Raw genomic sequence first — 26,368 nt, 5'->3', positions numbered from 1 at the left:
CTGTGTACTTAAGTGTAGTACTTGAGTAAATGTACTTAGTTACATTCCGACACTGGCATCACAACAAACCTAGTTTCCTTGTTATCATTCTGCTGAGACACAACAACCAGATAAAGTAATGTGAGTGTGGGGGTTGTCTGTCCTGGTGGCCTTGTTTAGGATGAGCTCATCCTTCACATCATATGGGTGAACTAAGTCTGACATAATGGAGGCAGACCAAAACTATGAGTTGCTTGTAATTGCTTTCAGTTTCATGCACAGACTCCTTTTCAAATTGCTTGGCCTACTTTCTGAACTCTGCTTTCTTGTGCTTTTTAATCTCTTAAGTGTACCAAGAATTATGAGTAGTGAAAAGTGCTCCTTCAACGTCTCTCTCTCCTCTTTACCCCATCAGACTCCATCCGAGTGTCCTTGAGTGTCACCTCTCCGTCATGTATCTGACAAATAAACTGGGAATTCACTTGCACTAGAAAAACAAAAAGCAGAGAGATCACAACTCTCAAGCCTTTGCACCACCATGCATGAACGCTTAGAGACACACAATGGAAAAAAAACCTCCCCCCACTCTTCCTCCCTTCCATTCACCACTGCTGCACAGCCAGGCTCATGCGCTTTGACCCAGATTCCCCCTGGCAGAGTCTGGGTCTGCTAATCTGAGGAGGAAGGCAATAAATCTGGTTTGTGTGTTTGAGGCTGCAGCAAGAGGGATGTCCCTTAAAAAACAGATGCAAATGTGTGTGTGTGTGTATATATATATATATATATATATATATATATGTATTGATTAAAATATGTGCACTACAGGGTTGTATAGTTGGGACTTGCAAAGAGGAATTTATGGATCACATTTACTGAGTGGCGGCTCATCTGACCCAGGTCACATGTTCCCACAGGGCTGCACCACGGTGAGGCTGCTGTGTGCGGTTTTCAGGCTAATTTGTTGAGTAGATGTTAAATGGCTCTGTGAGGCTGTACAAAAGGCTATTGCCAGCATGCTGAAGTTAAAGCAGGCATGTTCATCCTTGAATTCAAGCCTGATTTCTTTTTAATTTAGAGAATATGATTTCAATTTTGTTTCATACAAGATCTTCCTCTTTGTTTGTGATCTGGTTCATCTTGTAAGTAAAGAGGTATAAATTAAACACCAAAGCATGGTTTTAGATAGATTTATCTATTTAGTAGAATTCTCACATAACACTGAGCAGCTGAGGCCAATGGGAATGTCTTGTTTTGCAGGTCGTGGGTCATAAACCAATGTATTGACCCCGATGATGGCTCAAGATGAAAAGTAAGATAATCACCAAAGTTATTAAACTTCATCCTGAGAGGAACATGAACGTGTGAACCAAATTTCATGGAAATCTGTCCAAAAGTGCAATACATTTCCACTCCAAACCACATGGGATCACTGAAGTCATTAGGATACATCATCTGGGAGACATTAATGGCTGTATAAAATGCTGTACCATATCCCTGTGGTAAAAGTTGAGATGTTTCACACGATAAGTGAAAAATCATCACTAAAGTCAGAAAGAATTAATCCTCTGGAGACCATGAATGTCTGTATTCAATTTCATGGCAATCCATCAAATATATCTTGAGGTATTTCAGTCTGGACCGAAGTGGTGCACCGACCGACCCAGAGATGGACTGCTACTAGCGTGGCTAAAAAGCATCCTCATGATGTTATCTCCCAGACGCCATAAGGAGCCTCTTCAGTTTCTTTCCCTTATAACCTCTGGAATGCATCTCAATGAACCATGAAGAAAACATGGTGGTGTCTCTGATGCTGTGTGTGTGTGTGTGTGGGTTTGTTGAGTCAACACTGGGAGGTAACCTGGCAAAGCTCTCCTTTACAACCTGCCCCGGGGAGATGACTGTGATTAGAGATGTTTCCACAGTGAAACTTTGTGTACATGAAGTGACATGAGCAGCGATGTGGTGGGAAAGTACATGGTCATGAAAACTACAAACTTTTAAAAGCTTTAATTTGCACTTTCTGTTTCTTAAAGGGTTATTCTTCTGGTTTTAAGCCATTTGCTCAAACTCCCATAAAACATACTATACATGTTAACTTTTTAATAAACCCAGCACAGTGTGTTACATGCTCAAAGTGCATTTTAATTTCCTCCCAGCAGCTATTAGCTTCTATTAATTTCCTGTATGAAAATCACATAGGGTGGGAAGGAGATGGCTGTGGATTTCTGATGGTGGAAGAGAAGAGAATAAAAGTTTTGCTGTTTGGTGTTTTGTTCTTGGACCAATTCTTTATCAATCTGTATTTAGATGAACATGATGTTTATATATGTGTGTGGAAGTTGGAATGGGGTGTGATGGATCTAATGTTTTCTGCCTGTTTCCTGACTCTGGTCCTGAGAGTCCTAAATGGAGGGCAGCAACACTTTGAGATTTGTTTTAAATATATAGTGCATTACAAGTAAAATTTATTATTATTATTATATATCACTGATCACATACAACAGACATTATGTAGCCAAAACATACAAAAACAGTGGTATGACCCTTTAAAACAGACAGACATTATCCTCACCTACGCCAGTTCAGTCTCTCAGAGCAGAATTCAAAGTAGGGTTGCAATTATTTTCATAGTCGATTAATCTGTCGATTATTTTCTCAATTAATCGATTAGTTGTTTGGTCCATAAAATGTCACATTAGTAGTTTAATACTGCATCATATCTTATGTTTCAAAGTGTCAAATAAATGTTGAGGGGTAAAATAAAGTTTAAATCAAAATCAGCTTAATTCAGAATGTTTAGACATGCAAGGAATTTGCTTTGGTGACAAAAATCGTAAAATATATAAATATTAAAATTTTAAGTGACATATTTAAAATTGTTTCATATATATATGTATATGTATCAAACAATACAATGTATAAAAGAATAATAAAGAATATGTGTAATCATCATCATCATCATGCGGAATTAATTAAAGCTTGTGTAGGTGTACTTTTGATGTTTCATGCATTATGATTTCTGACTCCAGCACGTTGCAGTTTAACATTTTTTAGTCCCTGTGCATCCAGCTGATGGCAGCAGCGAGGGGGTGCTGCTTGTTGTTGATGCTGAGGAAGCTTCTCCTCCACTTCTGCATCTGAGAGGAGGAGAGACAGGGGCCGACTTCCTGTGTCGATCTGCGTTCAGCTGAGTTCAGCCTGGCTGCCTCTCCGGGAGGCTTGTGGCTCTGCAGACCGGGGAGGAAGGGAGGCTTCTGTGGGTGGTGTATGGCTCGGAGAGACGCCTGGGACGCCGGTGCAACAGCAGCAGCAGCAGCCGTAAATGTGGATTGTTTACACCGCAGGGTCAAGACGTTCCTGCTTCCCCGCCTCCCTGCGACTACCGAACGCGGCCGCCTCGGCTCAGCTGCGTCCCCGCAGATAGTGTCAGCGGAGCGGGGCTGATGGTCCCGGTGCTCGCCCCGGCCTACATCATCATCATCGTCCGCTAGAGAGCTACGAGAAGCGGCCGCGCTGCTACATCCTGTCCCCTGAAGTCCCGCGGGAAGACCGGAGAAAGGAGAGGCGGAGCGGCGCAGCATCGCACCGTGTACGGTGCTGCGGTGTCGGAGGGAGTGGATGAGCAGCCGGAGCTGACCCAGAGATGGCTGTTCTCAAACTGGCCGACCAGGTAGGAAGGACCTGCTAGCTGCTGTTAGCTTAGCCTCCAAACAGCCAGCGTTTAACGCGTCTGTTTGGCAGAAATTTATTTTTAATATCTCGGCTTTGTGTTGGGCGTTTTGTCAAACACAGCTGATTTAAAAACACGTCCCTCCTGCAGACTGTGACCAGAATACAGTCATTAATCTGCAGGGAAAACTGCTCGTTTCAAATGCATCTTCATTTTTGCTCTTGTCGTTTATGGCTAAACATTTTCGGTGTTCCGTTAAAAATAGGACAAGCCCACTTCTCGCACACTTCCTGCTCCGTTTCCTTCCGCAAGCCTGAGCGTTGATGATTTATTAACTGCAGCTAAATGCAGGGTTGTGTATCCACAGTGCTGCAACATGTAGCTCAAATATGTGTTACATGTGACAGACCTCCAACTGCACACCAAAAATCTGATAAGATTTTATGCCAAGGAGACATATTTCTCCCCACAAGGTCTGTTTAGTAGCTGCTTTTGATTGTATCACATGATGCTCCTCGGAAGTTTGTCCACTTTAAGTGTTCAAAAATGGAAATGTGAACATCATCATGACAGAAAGGGGGAGTGGGTAGCTCCTGTGTGCTGAGGAAGACTGTGTGATACAGTGGAAAGCCAAGGTCAAGAATGTACTATCAAGTTAAAATATCTAAAAGGGTTTAGATTTTTGTGCAACTAATGATAATTTGTTCTATTCAATCAATTCATTGTTTAGTTGATAAAATGTAAAGTAAAATAATAAGTGTTTCTTTAAAATGTCTTGTTTTGTCCGACCAACAGTCTAAAACCTAAATAATTTCAGTTTACAAAAAAACAATGTACATAAAAATAATATAACTAAAACAAATGAGAAGTACTCAATGTAGAAACTTTTTTGTATCAACTAATGATGATTTTCATTACGGATTAATCTGCTATTTTCTCCATTACTCAAGTTCAGCAAAAATATTTTATAAACTTTTCATATGTTTTATGTGCAAAAATGTTAATTTGTAAAGTAACTAAAGCTGTCAGATAAATGTAGTGGAGTGAGAAGTACAATATCTTCCTCTGAGATGTAGCAGAGTAAAAATAGAAAGTACCTCCAACAAGTACAATACTTCAGTAAAGGTACTTCTGTGCAGATCAGTTATGTGTAGTGAAACTATCAGCGCCACCTTATAAGTTCGTCTCTCTGGTCTCACTTCTGTGAACTCGTGGTTTTTTTAAAAATCTGATCATGAACAAGTGAACTGACAGGCAGCTGAGTTCTGAAGACTCCACTCACTCGCTTCTCTGAAACGTGCTGCTAGATATCCCCGGCGTGACGCAGCCTCGTCTGTCCAGTCATATCAGATCTGTCGTTAACTCCAAGGAAGGGAAGAACTTCTTTTTTTTTATGTAACTCAGAACGTTGGGACTTCCTGTTATTTTCAGACAACATGCTGATCATGCCTGATAACTGGATGCCTCAGCTCAGCAGACAGATCAGTGGCTTGCAGATTTTTATGATGAGCGAGTCACATGAAAGTCTGCACGATGTGGTTTAACCTTGCAGGTAATGATGGCGTCCATAGGTCAAGGTCAACAGTCTACATAGGTTTTGTCTTAATAAATAAGCACACATTGCGTGTTAAGCAGCATTTTCTCCTATTTCTTATGCTAGTAATGTAAACATGCACGAAACAGAAGGGTGAAACATCATCTTTCCAACAGAATGCAAAAGGAATCACGGGAAGTTGTTGGCTTATGTCTTTCCGCCACAGCACTACTGTGTTTGGAGTGTGTTTTTATAGTGGTTGTGCGCATGTCCATTTTGCTCATCAGATTTCCTGTGGGTGTTTTTTCTCCTTTTGTCCTCGTTTTTAAGGTTTCCTCTATTGCGTCCTGTGTCTGTCAGGTGAATCATTCAGACCTCTGTTCATGATTTTAGGTGCGTTTGGAGAAGGAGACAGAGGGAGTAATAACATGCAGAATAGCAGGTTTTGATTTAGCGATTCACTTGCCGAGGGGAAGGAGACGAGACAGTTTGAGGCCTGTCACCTCCAACATGGCTGCAGAGCAGAGTCTTTCTTTTATGGAGGGAGACATAGGACAACAGGATGTACTGTATATGTGTGTGTTTGGGACGTGTGTTATGAAAACAGAAGTTATCCGATGGAGGAAGTTTGTGTAGGATAAGAATGAGAGAAGGGAAACCTGCATCTTCTTCCATCGACTTATCCACATTGCAGTGTTGAGGATTTGACTTTTTTGGCGCTTCAAAGCTGCTTAAAATTCATCTGGACCTGTTGTCACAGCAAAAAGTCCTTAAACCCAAAACCTGCTAATTTGCTGTTAGCTGGACAGTTAGCTGGATCATGACCAAGACTGTTTCGGTTGAACCCCATACATGAAGTCATTTGCAAATACAAATGGCTGCTTTCTTAGTTTTAAATGAAAACATTATTTTAAATAATGTATGATCTGTTGCTTCCATTTGTATTTGTAATGAAGTTAGCCTAATTTTTAACTATATTTAATTTACTGCTTTTTGCTCCTCTGTAAATGCAAAGCCTTTACCTAGTGAGATACCATTGTTTCTAACTTTAACTTACACTTCAGAATATAATCTACGTTACACAGCTCAGTGGCTGGATATAGTACGTGTATGTGAAATTATGGTTGTGGCTCGCTTGATCCCATGCAAATTTAATACAAACCTTTAAGCTTATGTTAACGTGTTAACGAGCTTCATGTTTCTATTCATTTTATCATGCTTTCTCTGCATTGGACAACATGCATTAAGCTGCCAATTAAAGGTGAGCAGAGAAGCGAGCTTGTGACTAGAAGGTCGTTGGTTCAGTCCCGCGGACAGGCAGGATACATCTGGGTGGGGAGGGTAAAAAAAAAGCGCTTGCCCTTGAGCAAGACCCATAACGCTCAGTGGCCAGCAGATCAGACTGTGATTGGACTGGGCAACTTCCAGGTGTGAATGTGTAACTGTGGGAATGTGAGACCAAAACTGTTTAATCAGAGTCACCTATACTTGTACATGACATAATATAGAACAAAGTTAAAGTTTGTATACTTTATAAAAAGGATCAACCCAAATGTAGTTTGTGAAACTGTGAGCAAAAAGACCTAAACTCAAAGATTGTTGAAAGTCCTGTGGAGCCAGAACATATGGCTTTTAATTTATACACACACACACACACACACACACACACACACACACACATGTGTATCTATCTATCTATCTAGATCGAGTGTGTGTTGGAGATACTGTTAAGTAACAATGTTGTTACTAACTAGTAAGTAGTACTAGTAACTCATTATTACTATTTAATTCACTACTACTATTTATCATTACATAACTGTTAATACTGTAAAATACTGTACATATCCACACTCCTTTTATATTTATATTTTTAGATGTATATATTTCATTATATTGTCTACTTACCTACTCACCTACTTTCTATTATTATTTTTATTTCCTGAATACCTTGATATGAAAAGTGAGCAATTGTTACAAAAGAATTTTCCCCCCGGGGATCAATAAAGTATTTTTGTTCTGATAACCTGCAGCAGAGCCGGGCTGATGCATCAGCAAAACCACAAGAGAGAGCTGAAGTTATAATGTCACTTCCTGTCTAACCTTTGTCCCCCTAGCTTGTGCAACTCAATGCAAACTCTCATTCAGTATTTCTTTCATCTGTCTCTCTGAAAAATAAAAGGATTATGAGCTCATTAAAAACAAAGCATTGCTAAATATTAGACCAGTGACCTCTTACATTATAGAAGTGTCCAGTTGTCACTTTAGCATTTCCATTGAACTTCTCATATGGTATCGTTGAAGAACAGTTTGAGGCCTAAAGAGGTAAAATTATCTATTTCTTTCACAAAAAGAGAACAGCTTAGGCTGGAGAAAATCCCCAAAATGGCAAAACATTTGTGTAGCTGAGCTTTGTTTTTGTTCTATCCTGCCCCATTAATCATCTCACAACCCCTCAGATTTATCTTGTTACCATTTGGAAGGCCCAGACCACTAGATTGAGAACCACTGCTACAGTACTTTTGATACTTTAAGTATAATTAGCTAATAATCCTTATGGATGTTTACTTAAGTAGAATTTTCAATGAAGGACTTCTCCTTCTTAAGGACTATTTTTACATTGTTGAACTGGTACTTTTACTTAAGTAAAAGATCTGTGTACTTTTTCTACCATTGAAAAAACTACAAGCGTGGCAGCGCAGGTACTTTGGTAATTGCAACTTGGTTTCATCCATATCCACAAAAAACCATCTCACAACTCTCTTCTAAAGTATTTTTTAGTTGAACTCTCTGCTGTCTGAAAACTTTTACACCGTTCGCTAAAAACATAAATATTGAATAAATAACAATATTATATATCTGAACATATGAAGCGAGCCACACTACAGTGTTGAGAAAGGCTCTGTTCCACTCGCAGACTGGATAAAAGAACGTGGACGTGGCCACCTTGACGTCACACATTGATTTGAAGACTACTCTTTTGAAGCCTTTGATATTTTGGTCGTCGCCACATTGTTTTTTTTTTGGAACCAGAAGTGAACATATTTGTAGGTGAGGGTGGGAGCTGGGATGGGATAGGCATTGACTGCTAGCAAGGTCCATCACAAGGTAGCTAAAGCGTAAAGCATAACCTACTTTAACGTATATTCTCCTCTAAATGGGACCATAATTTACTAAATGAACATCATGCAGTATTAAAGAAGACTTGAAACTAGCGATTGAGACCATAATAGTGTTTTACTGAGGTTATAAATCGGGTGAGAAGTCGGGTTAATTTGTATGGTTTAAGACACTTTCATCATTGGCTTCACTTTTCAGACCTGGAGGCTCCGGTTTCCTGTTCACACATATGCAGTTTCAAATGATAAAAGTGGCAGATTTATAGATTGAAAATTCAAGGTATTTTAACAGTGATTCCTTGATTTGAAAGACAAAACTTTTAACTTTTAGCCGACTTGCTGTGCATAGTTACGGTTTTGGGGCAAGGTTTCTATCAAATGGTCCGTTGCTAATTGTCATATAATTTTTAGTAAAGTTATTGTTCCACTGTAAAAGAATCTGCCCCAAGCATATTTCTATTACATCTTCAAAAGTCTTGCCAAATGTCAATGGCAAAAATGATTTTACATATTCTAAAATAGTTCTCTGTGTTTAGAGGCTGGTATGTGTTTGAGGAAAGGCTCCCATTCATGCTCACCCTCTCTAAATCTCGTTGCCTTTCTTGTGCTAGCACCAGTCTCCCAGAGTCTACATGGCGATCACACGCACACACAGCGCTGTGACAAGGCACTGTTGCCAGCTGAGATTTCGTGCATGTTGCAAGAATGTGTGCACGAGTGCATGTGGAGCACTTAGAAAGAAAGGCATAGTGAAAGAGGCCGTATGCTGCCAAGTGTTGGCTGCTTCTTCTCTACACGGCCCCCCTTTCTCTCTCCAGCAGGGGCCTCGTTCACCACCCTAAACGTGTCCTCCCTCCCGCCCTCCATCCATCTCTCATCACTTTGCTCAAGTAAACACTGATTGAACCTGAACTTAACAGGCTTGAATGAAAACATGCTGGATGGCTAATGACCAGGAGAAAATGGCAAGGACAACGGGACAGTCGCTTCCTCTGTGTCTCCTTCCATTTTCTGTCACCCACTTAATTCCTCTATGGCGATGTGCTTTCTGCTTTGTTAGGTTGCATGAAATCAGTGCTTGGTGCGAGAACAGGTGGAAGTTTCACAGAGTTCAAAAAGTGACAGATGTTGTTTGAACCACCTGCCCTGCTCCCTCCTGTTTAACCAGTTTAGTTTGAGTTGAGGAGAAACTCATGTCACAGATGTCTTGGTCACATTCTTAGTCATAGTATATTTTTTTCAAGGTGTTGAACTTCCGTACTTTTTGGGTACCGTCTGGAATATGTCTTTAGGACACAGTGTTGAAAACTGTACCTGAAGGTTGTTTGTTTTCTTATTCTGTGATCAGATAGTGCCTGATTGAAAATTTTTTTTTTACAAAATTTAGAGGACGGACTAGACTAGTAAAGGACTAGTTCAAAATGATGGGAAATAGGCCAATTATTTTCTTTCAGAGAGTTGAAAAGATTTATTGCACTCTCGTGTCTTGTGAAGCTAGAGCAAGGAGATGGTTAGCTTAGCTTATCATAAAGACTGGAAGCAGAGGTAAACAGCTAGCCTGGCTCTCTTGGAAGGTGGATAGTCACTAATTTAAGGTTACCTATTATACTGCATTTTCAGCCCTATATTGTAGTTCTGTCTCTCCTCTATGGCAGCTTTGCATGATTCAAAGTAAAAAAAAAAACATTTTTGTCTTATACTGGCTCTTCATGCAGGCCCGCATTTCAGCCTCTGTCTGAAACAAGCTTTAGAAAATGAAATATGAAAACGCATAATAATCTAAGACATTCTATTTTGTTTAATCTGTACACAAACAGGGAGTTACGCTGTTAACTGCTTCTTCATTAACAACTGCTGGGTCATCATGATGGCTATAGAAAGCCAGCACCTGGTCTGTTCCCCAAGAAATAGTTACAACACCTAAAGTAACGTTAGGTTGCTTTTATATTGTTAGTGTATAGATTAAACAAACAGCATGTTAGTTGATGAACTTCAGAGGTGATGGTAGACATATTTTTGAACTTTAAACAGAGCCAGGCTTGCTGTTGTTTACCCCCTCGTCCAGTCTTTATGGTAAGCTAAGCTAATGGTGCATTCATGTGCTCCTCGGATGGTCCCATTTCCCGAGTTGTCCAGTTCTACCTTCCGATTTTGGTGTGTTCATGTGCTCTTAAATCGAAATGTGGAAACAACAAACAAAGACATGTTGGATTGTTGTCATTCAAGTATGCTGAAACAGTTTGAAACTGTTACAAAGTGATTTGAGTTGTTACTGCACCAGTACATTACCTGAAATCACTAAAATATTGCTTGTACTGCAAATACTGCTAATAAATAATGTTCATGTAAATTTTCCCAGTCTGGAAATAATTTCCCCGATTATACCAACACCACATGAATGCACAGTAAGGACCTCCAAGCTGCATAGTTAGCAAACAGAGTGTGGTTTCAATCTTCTCCTCTAACTCTCAGAAAGAAACCATAAAGAGGATTTACTGAAATATATTCCATTACCTAAAGTAGTTCTACAGATATTTTGTGTGGAAGGAATAGTTTGACATTTTTAGAAATATGCTTACTTGGTTTCTTGGTGAGGGTTAGATGAGAAGATCGATGCCACCCTCATGTTAGTACAGTATATATTAAGCTGGAGCCAGCAAGTGGATAGTTTAGCTTAGCATAAAGACTGAAATTGGGAAACAGCTATCCTGTCTCTGTCCAAAGGTTAAAACAATCGGCCTACCAGCACCTCTAAAGTTCATTAATTAACACTTTGTATTTCGGGCAGTTTGACATTTTAATAGGGAGTTATGTGTCAGACTATTTCTTGGCCTGGAGCAATAACTTTGTGTGTCAGTGTAGAGGCTCATCATTATATTTCTTCAAAGTAAAGTTCTTCTTCAGCTTCAACATTAAACAACAATTCAACTCACAGGTTCACACTATGCCAAGGAAGTTCTAAATATAAACCATAATTTGATATCGCTACCAGAACCCAGGTCTAAAAATGTCAACACTTGGTTGCTTTGGAGTAAGATGATGATGATGTGGCATTACACCAGAATCAAACTCAAGAGGGGAAAAAAATCAGACGAGGAAGTACTGTCATTTTTTTTAATACTGTTATATCGTACATGTGTGCTCTGCTCTTAAAGCAGAAGTGAAACGCTCCTCTGCGGTTCCTCTCTCTCTCGTTTCAGAGAAGGAGAGACTGTGCAACAGGAAGTGAGGCAGGAGGTGGCAGAAACACACAGGAAGTGGAGTGAACCCTGTTAGATCGGATTCATCAGTAACATATCTAACCTGTAGTCTACATTTCTGTCTCTGCAGAGGCTTTGGCATTCACTTTTAGAGTTTTTAATTATTAATGATGAGACTCTTTTCAGTTTGTGTAAGGACTATACCAGTGATTTTTGCATGCTGTCTACTGTTTACTACAACTTTTGTGTACTTTGTATCTTTTATCATTATTATCATATTGTGATGATATGATTGTATGTTGTATTGTATGTTATCTTTCTGCAGACTTTAAGGATCCAAATCAAATGATTCAGCAACAAAAATTAGTTATTGAAGGCTTTATTTTACAGATAGGAAAAGTTTAGTCTCATATAATGAATAACAGTGGAACACAGTTGGTTGTTTTTAACATCACTTTGGTTTTTATATGACTTTGCATATGTTTTCCATATTGTGATATAAATTGATACATGAGAAAATATCTTTATTTAAATCTTGATCAATCTTTTCAGTTGTATCACCCAGCACTAACTCTCCGGTTGCCATTTGATTTCTATATTTTGATCAAAATCATTAGGGCTTTTATTGTGGCCAGCTTAAGGCACACCTGTGCAATACCCGTGGTGTTGAGCAGACCCGTACTTGAGAGAAATAGGGCTTTTGTGTACATAGAGCAAGTGTTAGATCTTTAAGTTCAGCTCATGAGGAATGGAGGCAAAAACAAAAGTGTTGCATTCATAATTATGTTCAGTGTAGTATTGGTATCGTTTTCAAAACTCCAGCACTGACAACCCACAAAATCTCGCTTTGCATTTAACCAATATGACTTACTGTAATAGAAGTAACCCACATATCAAATAATTAAAAGAGAAATTTGTAATGGAGCTGTAATATAGAAAATGAAAGAGATCCCTGCATTAAGTTTGCATGAATATCATAATGGATAACATGTCTTATTTGGAGGGAGATTAGCTCACCGCATGTCTTCAGTTTGTCAACTCATAGACACAGGTTGAACAGCTAAACAATGAGCTGAAACTCACTATAAAGCTCTGTAAAGTAGGGGGGAGCTGCGGATTCGGCTGATATTTCTCTTTATGTTCCTCACTATAAGCAAACCATTTCACATTGTCATTTTTGATTGTAGCCACTTTAAACATTCTCAAACATTTTGGATGTTTCAGAAGTTGCTTTGCATTTTTGTTTTACCCATACCTGCTTCTGTTCCTCTAAAACTTACAGCATACCGCTGGAGTGTTGACTGACACTGAAAGCTGCTCTGCGTGTGTGTCTAGGGCCTCTTTTTACCTCATATCTCTGATCCAGGAAAGAAAATAAGGGTTTCAGAGAAATTACGTCCGTGCATTTCCCTCCATTAAAGCTTTTTTTTCTCTGCAAAGACATTTCATTTCTATGATCTCTATCTACAAAGATTCTTCTACAACAACATGTTCTCTGCCTGGCAGCAAATATTTTGGTCCACACAGAAGAAGTGAGAGTTTGTAATAAAGAACATTTTTGTATACAGTAGTACAGTAAGCTGCAGTCTCGTAGTAGCAGTCTCGGCTTCAGCTTTTGTAAACACAGCAGCTTAAAGTCAAGCAGCTGCTCCTCCACACACGCACTCGCACACGCACTCGCACACGCACACACACAGACACACACACACACAGACACACACACACACACACACACAGCCATATACCGTGGGAAGGATCATGCTTGGTCTCCTCTTGTGTAATGTCCAGGAAATATTCCCCCCAACATGTTGCTTTGTCACGTCAACGCCTCATTTTGTAAAATCGACCACGTGCATGTCTTACACGTTGCTTCTGGTTATTGTCTTACTGGTTGAATGTCTTCCCACTCTGACCGCACTTCTGTCTTCTCCACCAGCCTCCTCTCATCCAGGCGATCTTCAGCGGGGACCCTGAAGAGATTCGCATGCTCATATACAAGTCTGAAGACATCAATGCTCTGGTGAGGACACACACATTGCATTGACATAGATTCATTCCCTGGAGACTTATCCTAACCTTAAACACTGCTTACTTAAACCTAACCCTTACCTGCACCTTAAACCAAGTCTTCACCCTTAAAATTTAATGGTTTATGTGCATTTTGTCCCCATAAGGACGGCGAGTCCTCATAATGTGACTGTGTAAACCGATTCATGTCCCCACAACATGAGTAATACCCACATACACAGTCTACATCAAGACAGAGGGGTTAAATTTGTCTTCACTTGTTACGGGCATCATCCAAGATCCACAAGTTTTTGCATAGTGTTTCAAAATGTCGTGAACAGATTTTAGTGAAAGGAAAACGTGATTATATTCCAGTCTGGATATTGCCACCATGTGACTAGATTTGAAGCACTATACAGTTCAGCTCTCATAACTCCTGAACAAAGTTGTGAAAAAGCAAAACTCTTACCTTGATTATTTAGTTTAATAGAAATCCATCAGGCCTGAAAAACTCTTACATCAACAATTACAATTTGTTTTGCATATTTATTTATACTTTTTATTATATAGTGAAAATTAAATTTAGATGAGCCCCAAAAAAGTTCTTAATCTCTTGTTTTAAATATTTGGATATGCACTGCATTCACTTAAAGACGCCCTGTGGAGCCTTCTTGTAAGCCAGCAAAAGTTCTATTTCTGCCATCAAAGCGCCTTGTGTAAATCCTTCCGCATGAAACATTTGCAAAGCCGATCCATTTATCCATCTTCAACGGTTTATCTGGGGTTGGGTCGCATGGGGCAGCAGCTCCAGCAGGGGACCCCAAACCTCTCTTTCCTGAGCAACATTAACCAGCTCTCTGACTGGGGTATCCTGAGGTGTTCCCAGGCCAGTGTGGAAATATAATCTCTCCACCTAGTCCTTGGTCTTCCCTGAGGCCTCTTCCTTTAGCTGGATGTGCCTGGAACACCTCCCTAGGGAATGCGCCCAGGGGCATCCTTACCAGATGCCCGAACCATCTCAACTTCTCCTTTGCAAAGCCCATGTTTACATCCATGTTTACCAGCTCATAGTCTTCCTCTTCACTGCCTTTGCTGTACACAAACTATTGCACTTGGACAATACAAACTAAATGAAAAGATTTGGAGTCTTTAAAACCTTGTGATTTTTCATTTAACATCTCATAATTTCAGTATTTGTAACTACGGGGGGGGAAAATCTCATATGTAACTGATCCATCTCTCGTAATTATGGGATGCTAAGTCAAAATTACAAGATTAAAAAAAAAAAAAGATATTTATTAGATAAAGTGTTCAATTAGTTTTGTCTGGAGAATCCAATGGCCATCCGTAGATAGGTCATATGTTACCTTAAAGTCTTGGTGATGTGCAACCAAATTTAGATGAAACGTGAAGGTATCAACGCTGAGAAATCGGCTTGTGCCACAGCTGCATATATTTATACACAGGATTTAGGTATTCTCTGAAACTCAAAATAATATTTTTACGCAAATCCAGATCTACATGCCGATGAAAAACTGGTCTTCCTCTGCACCTTTACTCAAAATAAGCTTTTAGGAAAATAAAAACCTGGCTCAGTGGAAATCATCTGCTCCTCCTCCTCCTCCTTTCTCTTCAGCTCCCACTTCCTGTTGTAGCCTGCACCCAAGGGGAAGTGCGGGAGGGTCAAGAATCAGCAAAGCCAAAGTTCAGAATGTGTGTTTATTTACATTATATGGATAGTATAGATGCATAATGTCTGTAGAAGGGCAGAAGAGGATGTGGGCAGCCCTGGTCTCTTCTCTCTGCTGTATTTATTCTCCTGAGTCTGGTGATGGCTGCCTGTTACAGGACTCGTCACCGTCATTGTCCACTTTGGATGTGTTTTTGTTGGAGAGGATGCACTCAGCCCAGTCACACGGACATGTGGGGTGGACACTGGGATGTGTGTGTGTGTCTGTGTCTGTGTGTGTGTGTGTGTGTGTGTGTGTGTTTGAGAGCTGACTGAGATGAACAATGGGTGTGTTGACACTGATGGCCCTGTCACTGATCCTCAGCTCATCATCTGTGAACCGATATCACAGCCTCCTCTGTTCGGTCTCAGCATGTTCTCATGGATTACTGACATGTAACATTCCAGCCAGCGGTGAATGTGAAAGGGCTTTGTAGACATTTAGCTGACACGGGCGCTGTAGGAGTTGTTACTGAAGTGCCAAATATCAAAAGAACAGTAAATCACTGAATGTTCAGTCAGATTTTATTGTTATTAAGTTATGTGGTCGTATTTTGCCTGATTGTTGGCTTTTACTGCAAAGAAAGTACTTGATTTTGAATATATGTTTATTGATATTTTAATACTTGCGCTCTTTATATTTGCACACTTTGTACTGCAACAGTTTCCCTCGTGATAAATTAACTTCTTTTAGTAAAGAAACTGAAAGTGTTGCTTTAGTGTCGATATCACATTGGCATAAGAATCAAAACCACCCCACTGTTAAACCTCTGTTTAACCTACTGTACCATGTCAATTTTACAAGCAAGTACCAACTGACTGACTTCCTCTCCTCAGGATGCAGAGAAGCGCACCCCGCTGCATGCAGCGGCCTTCTTGGGCGATGCTGAGATCACCGAGCTCCTCATCCTCTCTGGTAAAATATATTCCCTTGTTCCACTCGTCTACCTCTTTTGCATGTTTCTGAGTTGTCCTCTCCCTCCATCTTTCATCCAAAGACTTTGTTTTGAAAAATGCCTGCAAATGTGCTATTTTTTAATGATAACATATCTTATCATCAAAAAATGACATCATGTCTCATGTTAAATTGCCTAAATTCATGATATTTATGATATGGAGTTATTCTACTGTATATTTTTGTGATCGTCAACATATTCCGCGTCAATACCAAAAACCAACAGAAAAAGACTCCATTGGTGTGAAGAAGGTTCATTAAGCGTAGACCGATATGGTACAGGTGAAAGGACAGGATCCTCTGGAGTCTAAATGCTGGTGCTGGTGGAGTAAAGCCAGCAGGTGGTTGTTCGACACAAACAGTTGGATCTCCCCGGACACAGTGGGTGTAATAGTGGTGATGGGGGGGGGATCGCACAATATTTTATACATTTTTGAAAGGGAGTTTGACAGCGTGGGAAAGTAGAAGTGACGGAAAGGATTACTTTCTGACTTCCCTACCTTGTCTGTGGCACCTCAAGGCCATTGGCTCCTTACAGTGGAAGGAACAAATAGTTCATTTGGGGATTATTGTCAGCTGCAGATTAATAGAAGGTGTGTCTCATTGATGTGTTAATATATTTATTTTATTAACATATATTTTCTGGATGGACAGTGGAGCTCTATGGCACAAAGGAATGCAATCATGCTTCTGATACACAGACAATACTTGTCAGAAGGATCAGTTGTTGGTTTGGTTGTTGTAGCATGGAATACAGCAAGTCATATCCTTTTAAATATAGAATTAACATCTTAAATTTAGTGTCATAAATCTTAAAATCTAAAATTTTGTGTTTTCAACCCTGCAGCGCTGTTCTTCATATGATCATTTTAAAGCAGCCATACAGAACTTCTACTTAATGAAATGGCAATTTTATTCACTGTATTTTGCATTAAAAACCTTTTCAAAGTATTAAATATTAGTCAGTGAAACCAGCAGGCTTGTGTATTTTACCAACTGTTTTTTGATGCATGTATCTACAACTTTCCACTGTGGTTGGTAAACTTTAAAAGTTACACCTCACCATTGTCATGTTTCTCCCTCTGCTTTCTGCCCTTGTCCTTTTTTTTTCTCTGCAGGGGCCCGGGTCAACGCCAAAGATAGTATGTGGCTTACCCCTCTCCATCGCGCTGTGGCATCTCGGAGCGAGGTGAACACGTGCACGCACACGTGCACACACACACACACACACACACACCCACCCACCCCAAATGTCCAATCTTTTCTTCTTCCCAAAACAACAATTTTAAGCAGCACTGCGGACATGCACACACACACACACACACACACACACTCATTATTTATTAGCCTCTACCAGAACTCTTACATACTATTCTCAGAGCACATGGGACACTTTTACCCTTTGACAGCTTTGTGAATCTGCACAAAGCAATTAATCAGCTGCATCACTCCCAGTGCTGAAACAGGTAATTCCACAAGGCTTGAATAGCTGGAGGGTGACTTGTAGTGGTGTGGCAGGGGTTTTACATACATTTACAATTGTGTTTTGCATTGTAGGAATTATATCAAGGGGTGTATTTGTGACTAGTCTAAAGCTGTGTCTGAAATCATTACTTTCTTTATTCATTCATTCACATAACTGTAAATTACATGTTTCAGCAAAGGCAAAGTATCACACTGTGGGATCTTTTTTAGTAAAGCAGTGTACGTACATGATTGATAACAATCTTCATTCCATTGTGGGATATTTCTTTGGGGGGAATAACACATTACAGTACATTTTACACTTTGAATTAGAACTTAAAAGGGAGTAATTTACAGCCCATTACTTTCTAAATTAATTTGAATTCCCAGCCATCAAAAATATAGCACTATTTTTCCACAATAAAGTGAATATGTCTTTGTTCTCCTGATCCAGCAACACTGTTGGGGGAGGTGTGTGTATGGAGGCCAACAGTCCTCTGCAGCTCTATATTGCACTGTATTCACTGAGCCACACCCACTTTTAAGTTATACAATGTAAAGGACACATTTTCGGTTTCACTCAGAAATATGTCACATTATAGAAGCTAAGCTCCAACTTTCGTTTTACTGTGACATTAATTGCATCTTTCATCAGTTATCAGTTTGATCCCCCCGTAGGGCAAATTCCAATTGGCTCTGCAGCACAGTGGAATGTAGAGCAAATGAAAGTAGAATCAAAAGTCAGAATCAAATTTATAAAATATACACATTAGTAGAAATATAATATGCTATCCTTGTGTATATCTGTACATGTGCAAAGGTGGTGGTCGGAGGTATAAACATAAATGACACAAATAAAAATACAAAGAACTGAAAATGGCTCCTACAAGTTGTACGTAAATGAGTTATTTGTCTATAAAAACACAATCTCTTTGACTGTCTTTCTCAGGAGGCAGTGCGAGTTTTGATCCGCCACTCGGCCGACGTGAACGCACGGGACAAGAACTGGCAGACGCCGCTGCATGTTGCTGCTGCCAATAACGCGCTGCGATGCGCTGAGGTCATCATCCCGCTGCTGAGTAGCGTCAATGTGTCGGACCGCGGCGGACGCACCGCCCTGCATCACGCTGCCCTCAACGGTCACACTGAGGTACAGCAGAGACTACCTGACTTACTATCAGACACGTTTATTAAATGTATAATATATATTAGATCAAGGTTCAGTATGTAAGTTTTAGTGGCATCTAGTGGTGAGGGTTGTGAATTGCAACCGCTCACCTCTTCCTTTGCAAGCGTGCCGGAGAAGCTTTGTCCAATCTTCAGTTCTTCTTCTTCTTCTCCGTACATATTGAACGTAGTGACGAAAAGCGCAGCATAGAGCGCATTGTCCGTTCAGGCTACTGTAGAAACATGGTGGTGCAACATGGTGACGTCCATGTAAGAGGAGGTATGTAGATAGAAATGGGTAGTAAAGGTAATAAAACACGAAGGTTTGTTATGTAAGGTCTTTATACACCACTGAAAACATAGTTGTGGTTATTATATTGCATTTCTGTCAATAGATCCTCCTAAATATTACACACTGAACCTTTAAAGATATAAAACACTCAATTTTACTTTACAATTTTACTTGCTGCAGTATATTGGTATAGTTCAGCAATAAACAGGCTGTGATGTAACCGTCCTTTGTGCTATTTTTGTGGAATAGCTTGGTTAAAGGAAACAGGTGGGCGCGTGCAGCTGTATCTTGGGGGTTATTAAGTGGGTTGTGCATTTTGAAACACTTCTTGCCTTTGGTGGAATCATTCACAAATATGCTGAATTTAAAATTAACAATGAGAGGGCGGCAGATTCCCGAAGCAAGGCTGAATGGACGGCTTCTCTATTTCCACCCAACTCCAGAGTGTTTATGCAACAACCGAGCCAAGTGATGAGATGTATTTACAATGCTGTTATATAAAGACCATCACCCCCACACGCGCGCTCAAACTGACACAAACATACAAAAACAAATATAAAGCTCTTACGTCACTCACTAATTTCCCCCTCCCTCTGTTTTTCTCTCCGTCAGATGGTAAACCTCCTCCTCGCTAAAGGAGCCAACATCAACGCCTTCGATAAGAAGGATGGCCGGGCGCTGCACTGGGCAGCTTTCATGGGTAAGAGACAAAGACAGAGTTTGTTACTGATCACACGTGATGCCTTTATTTCCTGGAGGTAGATCGTAGATCATCATTCGGAGGGGCTATTCATTCGAGCTCGAGCAGGGTGAAACAAGACAGGACAGAACGAAGCATGCATTAAGTACAGACAAACTGTACAGCAGACAAAGTTGGGTCGCTTAGTTAAACTGTAGTTTTAAACTTGCGTAACAAAACGTGTTTGTATTTATACAAGCTTTTAAAAAACTATATTTCTCACAGTGATTCCTTAAATGAGTAATGTAAGAATGGTGATAAAAATATCTCCCGAGGCAGAATATTTTACAGTTGCGCAATAAACTGTACTGTAAAAGGATCACAGTAAATTTTGACCTGAAGACATCCCTGAAAAATTAAATGATTAGAAATAATAACTTTAAGTAATTACACAAATTCAGCAAAAACAAAACATGTGCCAACATACAATATAAACCACAGCTGAAACAATAAGTCATTTAATGGATAAGTTGATTGACATAAATTTTATCCGCTATATTTTTGATTATTGATTATTTGTTGTAGGGCTGGACAATAAAACAATAACAATAATTATCACAATCATTTTTTTTCAATAGAAATATATCAAATGTTCAATAAATATTCAATGAATGTTTGATTTTATTCACTTGAATCTTAAAGGAATTAGGACGTTTTTTTTTATTAAGATGTTTATTTTGTGGAGGAAAAAGGACTGAAAAAAGCTTTTACTTAATTTTACTTTGTTGACAAAGATTTTATCATAATTGTTTTGAATGTTCCACCTTAGATAGTGTATATACTGTATTTAGTGTGAACAATAAATTAATATAACCGTTGCATCCCAACTATACTAGTACTGTTCATAATTTCTTTTCAAAATCTCCAACACAGTTTGTAATCAGATGACTGAGCAAATTATTTATTGCTTAAGTTTTGCTTCTAGTCCACAAACAACTTCGTCTAACAGCGGATTCTTCCCTTTTTGTTTGTGGTTTGTGCGCTTTGGTGCACGTCCTGCAGGGCATTTGGATGTGGTGTGTCTGCTGGTGAGTCAGGGGGCGGAGATCAGCTGTAAGGACAAACGGGGATACACTCCCCTCCACACGGCGGCCTCCAGTGGGCAGATCGCTGTGGTCAAACACCTGCTCAACTTGGCTGTGGAGGTCAGGACACACACGCACTTCAGAGGACATTACATTGACTTTCCTTCATTCCTGCAGATTTAATGTCACCCTAACCATAACCACTACTTGCCTAACCTTAACCTTAAACCAAATCTTCGCCCTAAAATGTTATATTATATAACATATAAATAGTTAAATTATGGGTACTTGCGTTTTGTCCCTAAAAGAAAGGCGAGTCCCCACAATGTGACTGTGTAAACACACTCCTACACTTCGCATTCTTTCACTAAAACAAAAGCACTTGTGTTCATTCAGAAACACACACATGAACTTGCACACATTTATTCATCGTGTTGCTAACAACACACGCACCCATTCCTTCGCCTTACTAACAGGTCTTATTTTTAATCTAACAACAGATAGATGAGTCTAATGGGTTTGGGAACACTGCCCTCCACTTGGCCTGTTTTAACGGTCAGGACGCCGTCGTGAGTGAGCTGATCGATCACGGCGCCAACGTCAGCCAGCCCAACAACAAGGGCTTCACCCCACTGCACTTTGCTGCCGCCTCCACACATGGAGCGCTCTGTCTGGAGTTCCTGGTCAACAACGGTGCTGATGTGAACGTACAGGTACGCCGGCTGAACATCTGCCTCCCATACGACCACACACTGGTGAACACACCGGATTATTTAGCAGCTATAAGAGTATAAAATACTTCGGTCAGGAGTTGGTAAAGACCAAACACAGAGCTAAAAGAGAGTGAATGCTGGACTTTAAATAAATGCTCATGTTGCTTTGTGTCTGCTGGATTTGTAAATATGAAACTGTTGATATGATGTTACCTTGTCAAAGGGTGACCAAGTGAAGGGTAAGCATTTCAACAAGACAATATAAATGGTCTTTACTCTGTGGCCACCTTAGGATCAAACTTTACAGTTGTGTCAGTTCTTTATCCATCCAACAGTTTTGTTTTCTGGTGTGTTAAAAGCATTATAGCATCAGGGCCTGATTAGCACAGCTACATACAGTCCCGTAACAATATAGGCATAATCAAATGAATTGTGGAAGGAAATATGTAAAGAAATAATTGAGATAATTGACAACCTCTATCTTCAACATGGGTTACTGCAATTGCTCGTGTTTCGAAAAAAAAAGGCTGTGTTTTTCATAAAACATGAAATCTGTTCTTTTATTTCTCCTCCACCTTCTTCAGAGTCGGGACGGGAAGAGTCCTCTTCACATGACGGCAGTTCACGGTCGTTTCAGCCGGTCCCAGACCCTCATCCAGAATGGTGAGATCTCTTTTTATGCTTGTTTTTGTCTCTTAAAGTTACGAGTGTTGCATATTCTCCTTGTAAATTAACGTTTTATTCCAGGCGGGGAGATTGACAGTGTGGACAAGGACGGCAACACCCCTCTCCACGTTGCTGCCCGCTACGGTCATGAACTCCTCATCAACACGCTCATCACCAGTGGAGCAGACTGCACAAGGTTTGTTTGTTCACCTGTTGAGAAATTTGTGTTAAATAACTTATAGTAAAAGAGACTATTGTTTCCTTTCTGCATCTTTCTCCAAAGGCGAGGAGTCCATGGCATGTTCCCTCTCCACCTGGCTGCCTTGAATGCTCACTCTAACTGCTGCCGGAAGCTCCTCTCCTCAGGTAGCATACAAACTTAACGCTGAACTGAATGAGAGTAGATTTGGTTTCCTAATTAGGTTTGCTGTCACTAAGGAGTTCTTCAACTTCTTCTTTTATATTTGCATATTAAAAAAGAGTGCTGACCTCTACTGCCTTACCTTTGATTGATGAACAATTCTTATGTGTTTTTGCAAAATATTATTAGGTACACCTACTGTAGCTTAAGCTAATGCAGACTGCAACAGCCCTGCTGTAAATTCTGTCTTCAGGTGTTCAGTGAAAAACACTAGCAAGTCCACTGTGTATTATTTTCTCATTATGGTGGCTGGTCCTGGAGTCTATTAGAGTTTAGGCTAACATTAGTTCTGCTCTTTATTGGATTTGGGGAAGCAACCCCAGCTAACATTACACAGTAGAGTTACATTTGATAAACAGATGGTTAAGCCTGTATCCTACAAACCTTTTCTCTTTAAACATTAATAGTGGAAAATACTGTGTGAAAATGCAACCAAGTCTGTATGCTAAGAAGCCCAACAAGGCTATGTTAGCCTGAACAGTCTGATCTTTAATTTTTCCTCATTATACTAAGGAATAACTAGCTGTACACTGCAATCCAGGAACAAAGCTGTTTCTTAATTTCCATTTCTTTTACATGGTTTATGAACTGCCGATGTTTTGCCGGCTACGTGCACCATTAGCCTCAGTCTTTTAGCATGAGATAACGTATGTAGCCCTCATGTGTATATTTTTCTAATTTAAATGTTTTAATATGCTGGAAACAGAAAAGGTCAGCTAGAAACAATTGTTTTTACTCACTGAGCTGGTAATGTTAGCTTAATTAGCTAGGTTTTGTAATTTAAAATTCAAACTTGACTGATATTTCTGGGAGCTATCATCCTTTGTGCTATGTCGATATCAGCCCCGCATATGAGCTGATTCAGAGTCTGTTTTGCCTTAACATCATCTTCGATTGTAATTTTCAGGGAGGTTGTTTGTTTTGCTCCAAGTGGTGAATCCTTCCACAATCACATGTATTCAGCTCTGGCCAAATTCAAGTCACAATGTTCCAGAAACAGACAAAACCTCACTGAGTCTTAATTACTCGCTGATTGGACGACTCTCTCTCTGGACAAGAGTGTATTCTGTTGAATTCTCCTCCTACAACATCGACATTGGTCATTAATATCTTGTTTGCATCTGAAAAGTTTCCTTGTTGCTTCTGGCAGTGAAATTATTTGTCTTTCCAATCATGCGATATACTTCTGAGAGACTGGTTTTCCAATGCAGAAGAGACTGGTATATTAAATAAATGTGGAGTAGGGAGTAGGGAAAAGACAACAACCCTTTCTGGCTTCAGATCCCTTTTGATGATTTAACAAGGCCCACAAAGAAGTCATTTACATGTGCTTGAGCCATGTGCAGCTGCAGCGTTGCGTCTGGTCGGGACTGTTGTGAGCAGTAGTGGCCTGAGCTTTTGTATTTGTTGCACTAAATCAAAACCTAAGTGTCCCTTTTAGACTGCATCTGACGGGGCGTGATGATTGGGCAAATTGGAATGATGAAGGATTAAAAAGCCACGGCACAGCAAGACAACACATTTGTCAAAGAACAACACGATAACACAGTCGTCCTGTTGTTCTTTGTAATTCACTTTTGTGCGACTGTGATGTTAAAGCGCATTCACTAGTAGATACTTTTATCCAAAGAGACTTAAAAAAACACATTCACCCTCCTGTAGATGCAATCCAAACTTGCATCTGTCCCACCAAACAGCTACTTTACAGCTTGTTCACTGCTTCATTAGAAATGCTTAGAATTTATTTGAAAGAGATCATCAGATTGCATGTGGTGTCAAGGTGTAGTCTGAAAGTTAAATGGATGTTTTGTATTCTGGCAGTATGAAGGATCTGCTGACAGATTCTGCACATGAACACATCGAAAGAAATAGCAAATTAAGTTGGTGCTTTGTCTGTCTCTCTATGGTCAGCTGCATCATCCAATCAGGTTCCCATCTCTAGTCCTAATTCTGGTGACCACCAGTTGCTTATTTGCAAGCCTTGAGGCTTGTGTTTGACCCGTTAGTTGTGATCAATACAGCAGACTCTATGCGACTAGTTCCTGGGCAGTCAGAAAGTCCTCCCTCCGGAGCAGGAAGTGTTTTGTTTGGGCGGGAACCTTTGGTCCAGGAACAAAACTGAAACCAAAATCTTGCCATTGAAAGGTTTTTGCAAGAGTTGGATGACATCACTTTGAAATAATACAATTGTACATTAAAAACTACATTTGTTTGTTTAAACCTGATAGAAGGAGCATAATTTATATGTACATCACATGCAGGTGCAAGGTCAAAAACATGTTATCAACGAGTAGAGTAAAGAAGAATAGAGTAGAGTAATGCCTGCAAACTGACTCCAAGCCAGCCTGAAGATTGGGACTGGGATCGAATTAAACTAGAACTGTAAGCAGTTGTAAGCGGGGACCAAGCCCCGTGGCGCCAGCCGCCCCCCTCACCCTCCGGGGGCCCGTGGTGAATAAATGACCAGAGTTTGAAATGAAAGGGACATATGGTTACAGAGATATAAAATGAATGTATGTCTATGGGAGTGTAATTTGATATGTGATTAATAGTGCCACCTAGAGGCTGATTGACACCAAATTTCACACAGCCCCTTGGGATGGCATGCCACATAAAATTTGTCCCCAAGTTTGGTGTTGATCGGCCATTCCAAAACGAAGATAAGACATGATTTGCTGTTTTTAGTGTTTTGCGCAAACATTTGTTAGCGTATAATTGGAATTTTTTTTTTTTGCATATCAATCGGGGGAGCACAAGCTTGAATCAGCTTGGTCCAGAGATTATCCGTGTCGATTTTGGTGTCGATTGGACTTACGGTTTCGAAGGAGTTAATTAAAATAGATTTTTCAGTTTTCGCGATTTTTGCGGGGAAAAAATTATAGACGGAAATGGGCGTGGCCTATACCATAAGATTCAGCTCGAACCCCCGAACGCGGGAAAATAAGGTTTTTGATATCCGCCTTCGTATGCGGGAGTTCCAAGCCCAAATGCCTTGACCTTGCTTATAGCGCCCCCTAGAAGTAGAAGTGTGCAGATTCTTGTGCCTGAGTTACTTGCAGGGGTTTGTACCTACCTACTGCCCCTTTTTATTGTTTTTTTAATGATTTCCTCCTCAGAGAAGCCGACAGCAATGCTACTTTCTCTTTGAACCATGCTTTACAGGTGCTGGTCATATAATTAGAATATCATCAAAAAGTTGATTTATTTCAGTAATTCCATTCAAAAAGTGAAACTTGGATATTATATTCATTCATTAAACACAGACTGATATATTTCAAGTGTTCATTCCTTTTAATTTTGATGATTATAACTGACAACTAATGAAAACCCCAAAATCAGGATCTCAGAAAATTAGAATATTGTGAAAAGGTTCAATATTGAAGACACCTGGTGCCACACTCTAATCAGCTAATTAACTCAAAACACCTGCAAAGCCCTTTAAATGGTCTCTCAGTCTAGTTCTGTAGGCTACACAATCATGGGGAAGACTGCTGACTTGACAGCTGTCCAAAAGACGACCATTGACACCTTGCACAAGGAGGGCAAGACACAAAAGGTCATTGCTAAAGAGGCTGGCTGTTCACAGAGCTCTGTGTCCAAGCACATTAATAGAGAGGCGAAGGGAAGGAAAAGATGTGGTAGAAAAAAGTGTACAAGCAATAGGGATAACCGCACCCTGGAGAGGATTGTG

At 40.1% G+C, this 26,368-nt stretch overlaps 1 protein-coding gene across 3 annotated transcripts in view; it reads left to right on the top strand.

The window, feature by feature from the left end:
- Positions 1–3,116: 3,116 nt before the first annotated feature.
- ankrd44 (ankyrin repeat domain 44) overlaps positions 3,117–26,368 on the top strand; it is a 43,387-nt gene continuing 20,135 nt past the window's right edge. For 2 of the 3 annotated variants that reach the window (XM_046053359.1, XM_046053357.1), the window contains exons 1-11: positions 3,117–3,649; positions 13,436–13,519; positions 16,073–16,151; positions 17,309–17,379; positions 18,604–18,804; positions 19,726–19,813; positions 20,855–20,997; positions 21,378–21,590; positions 22,175–22,253; positions 22,338–22,452; positions 22,540–22,622. In XM_046053359.1, the coding sequence (XP_045909315.1) occupies positions 3,623–3,649; positions 13,436–13,519; positions 16,073–16,151; positions 17,309–17,379; positions 18,604–18,804; positions 19,726–19,813; positions 20,855–20,997; positions 21,378–21,590; positions 22,175–22,253; positions 22,338–22,452; positions 22,540–22,622 (1,183 nt within the window). In that variant the 5' untranslated portion in view covers positions 3,117–3,622. The remainder of the gene's footprint in view (positions 3,650–13,435; positions 13,520–16,072; positions 16,152–17,308; positions 17,380–18,603; positions 18,805–19,725; positions 19,814–20,854; positions 20,998–21,377; positions 21,591–22,174; positions 22,254–22,337; positions 22,453–22,539; positions 22,623–26,368) is intronic. The other variant, XM_046053358.1, reaches the window with a different exon arrangement.

This window comes from Micropterus dolomieu, linkage group LG07, assembly GCF_021292245.1.
Source record: "Micropterus dolomieu isolate WLL.071019.BEF.003 ecotype Adirondacks linkage group LG07, ASM2129224v1, whole genome shotgun sequence".
Classification (NCBI taxonomy): domain Eukaryota; kingdom Metazoa; phylum Chordata; class Actinopteri; order Centrarchiformes; family Centrarchidae; genus Micropterus; species Micropterus dolomieu.
The sequence above is the reverse complement of the archived record's forward strand: the minus strand, read 5'-3'. Positions and strand labels throughout refer to the sequence as shown.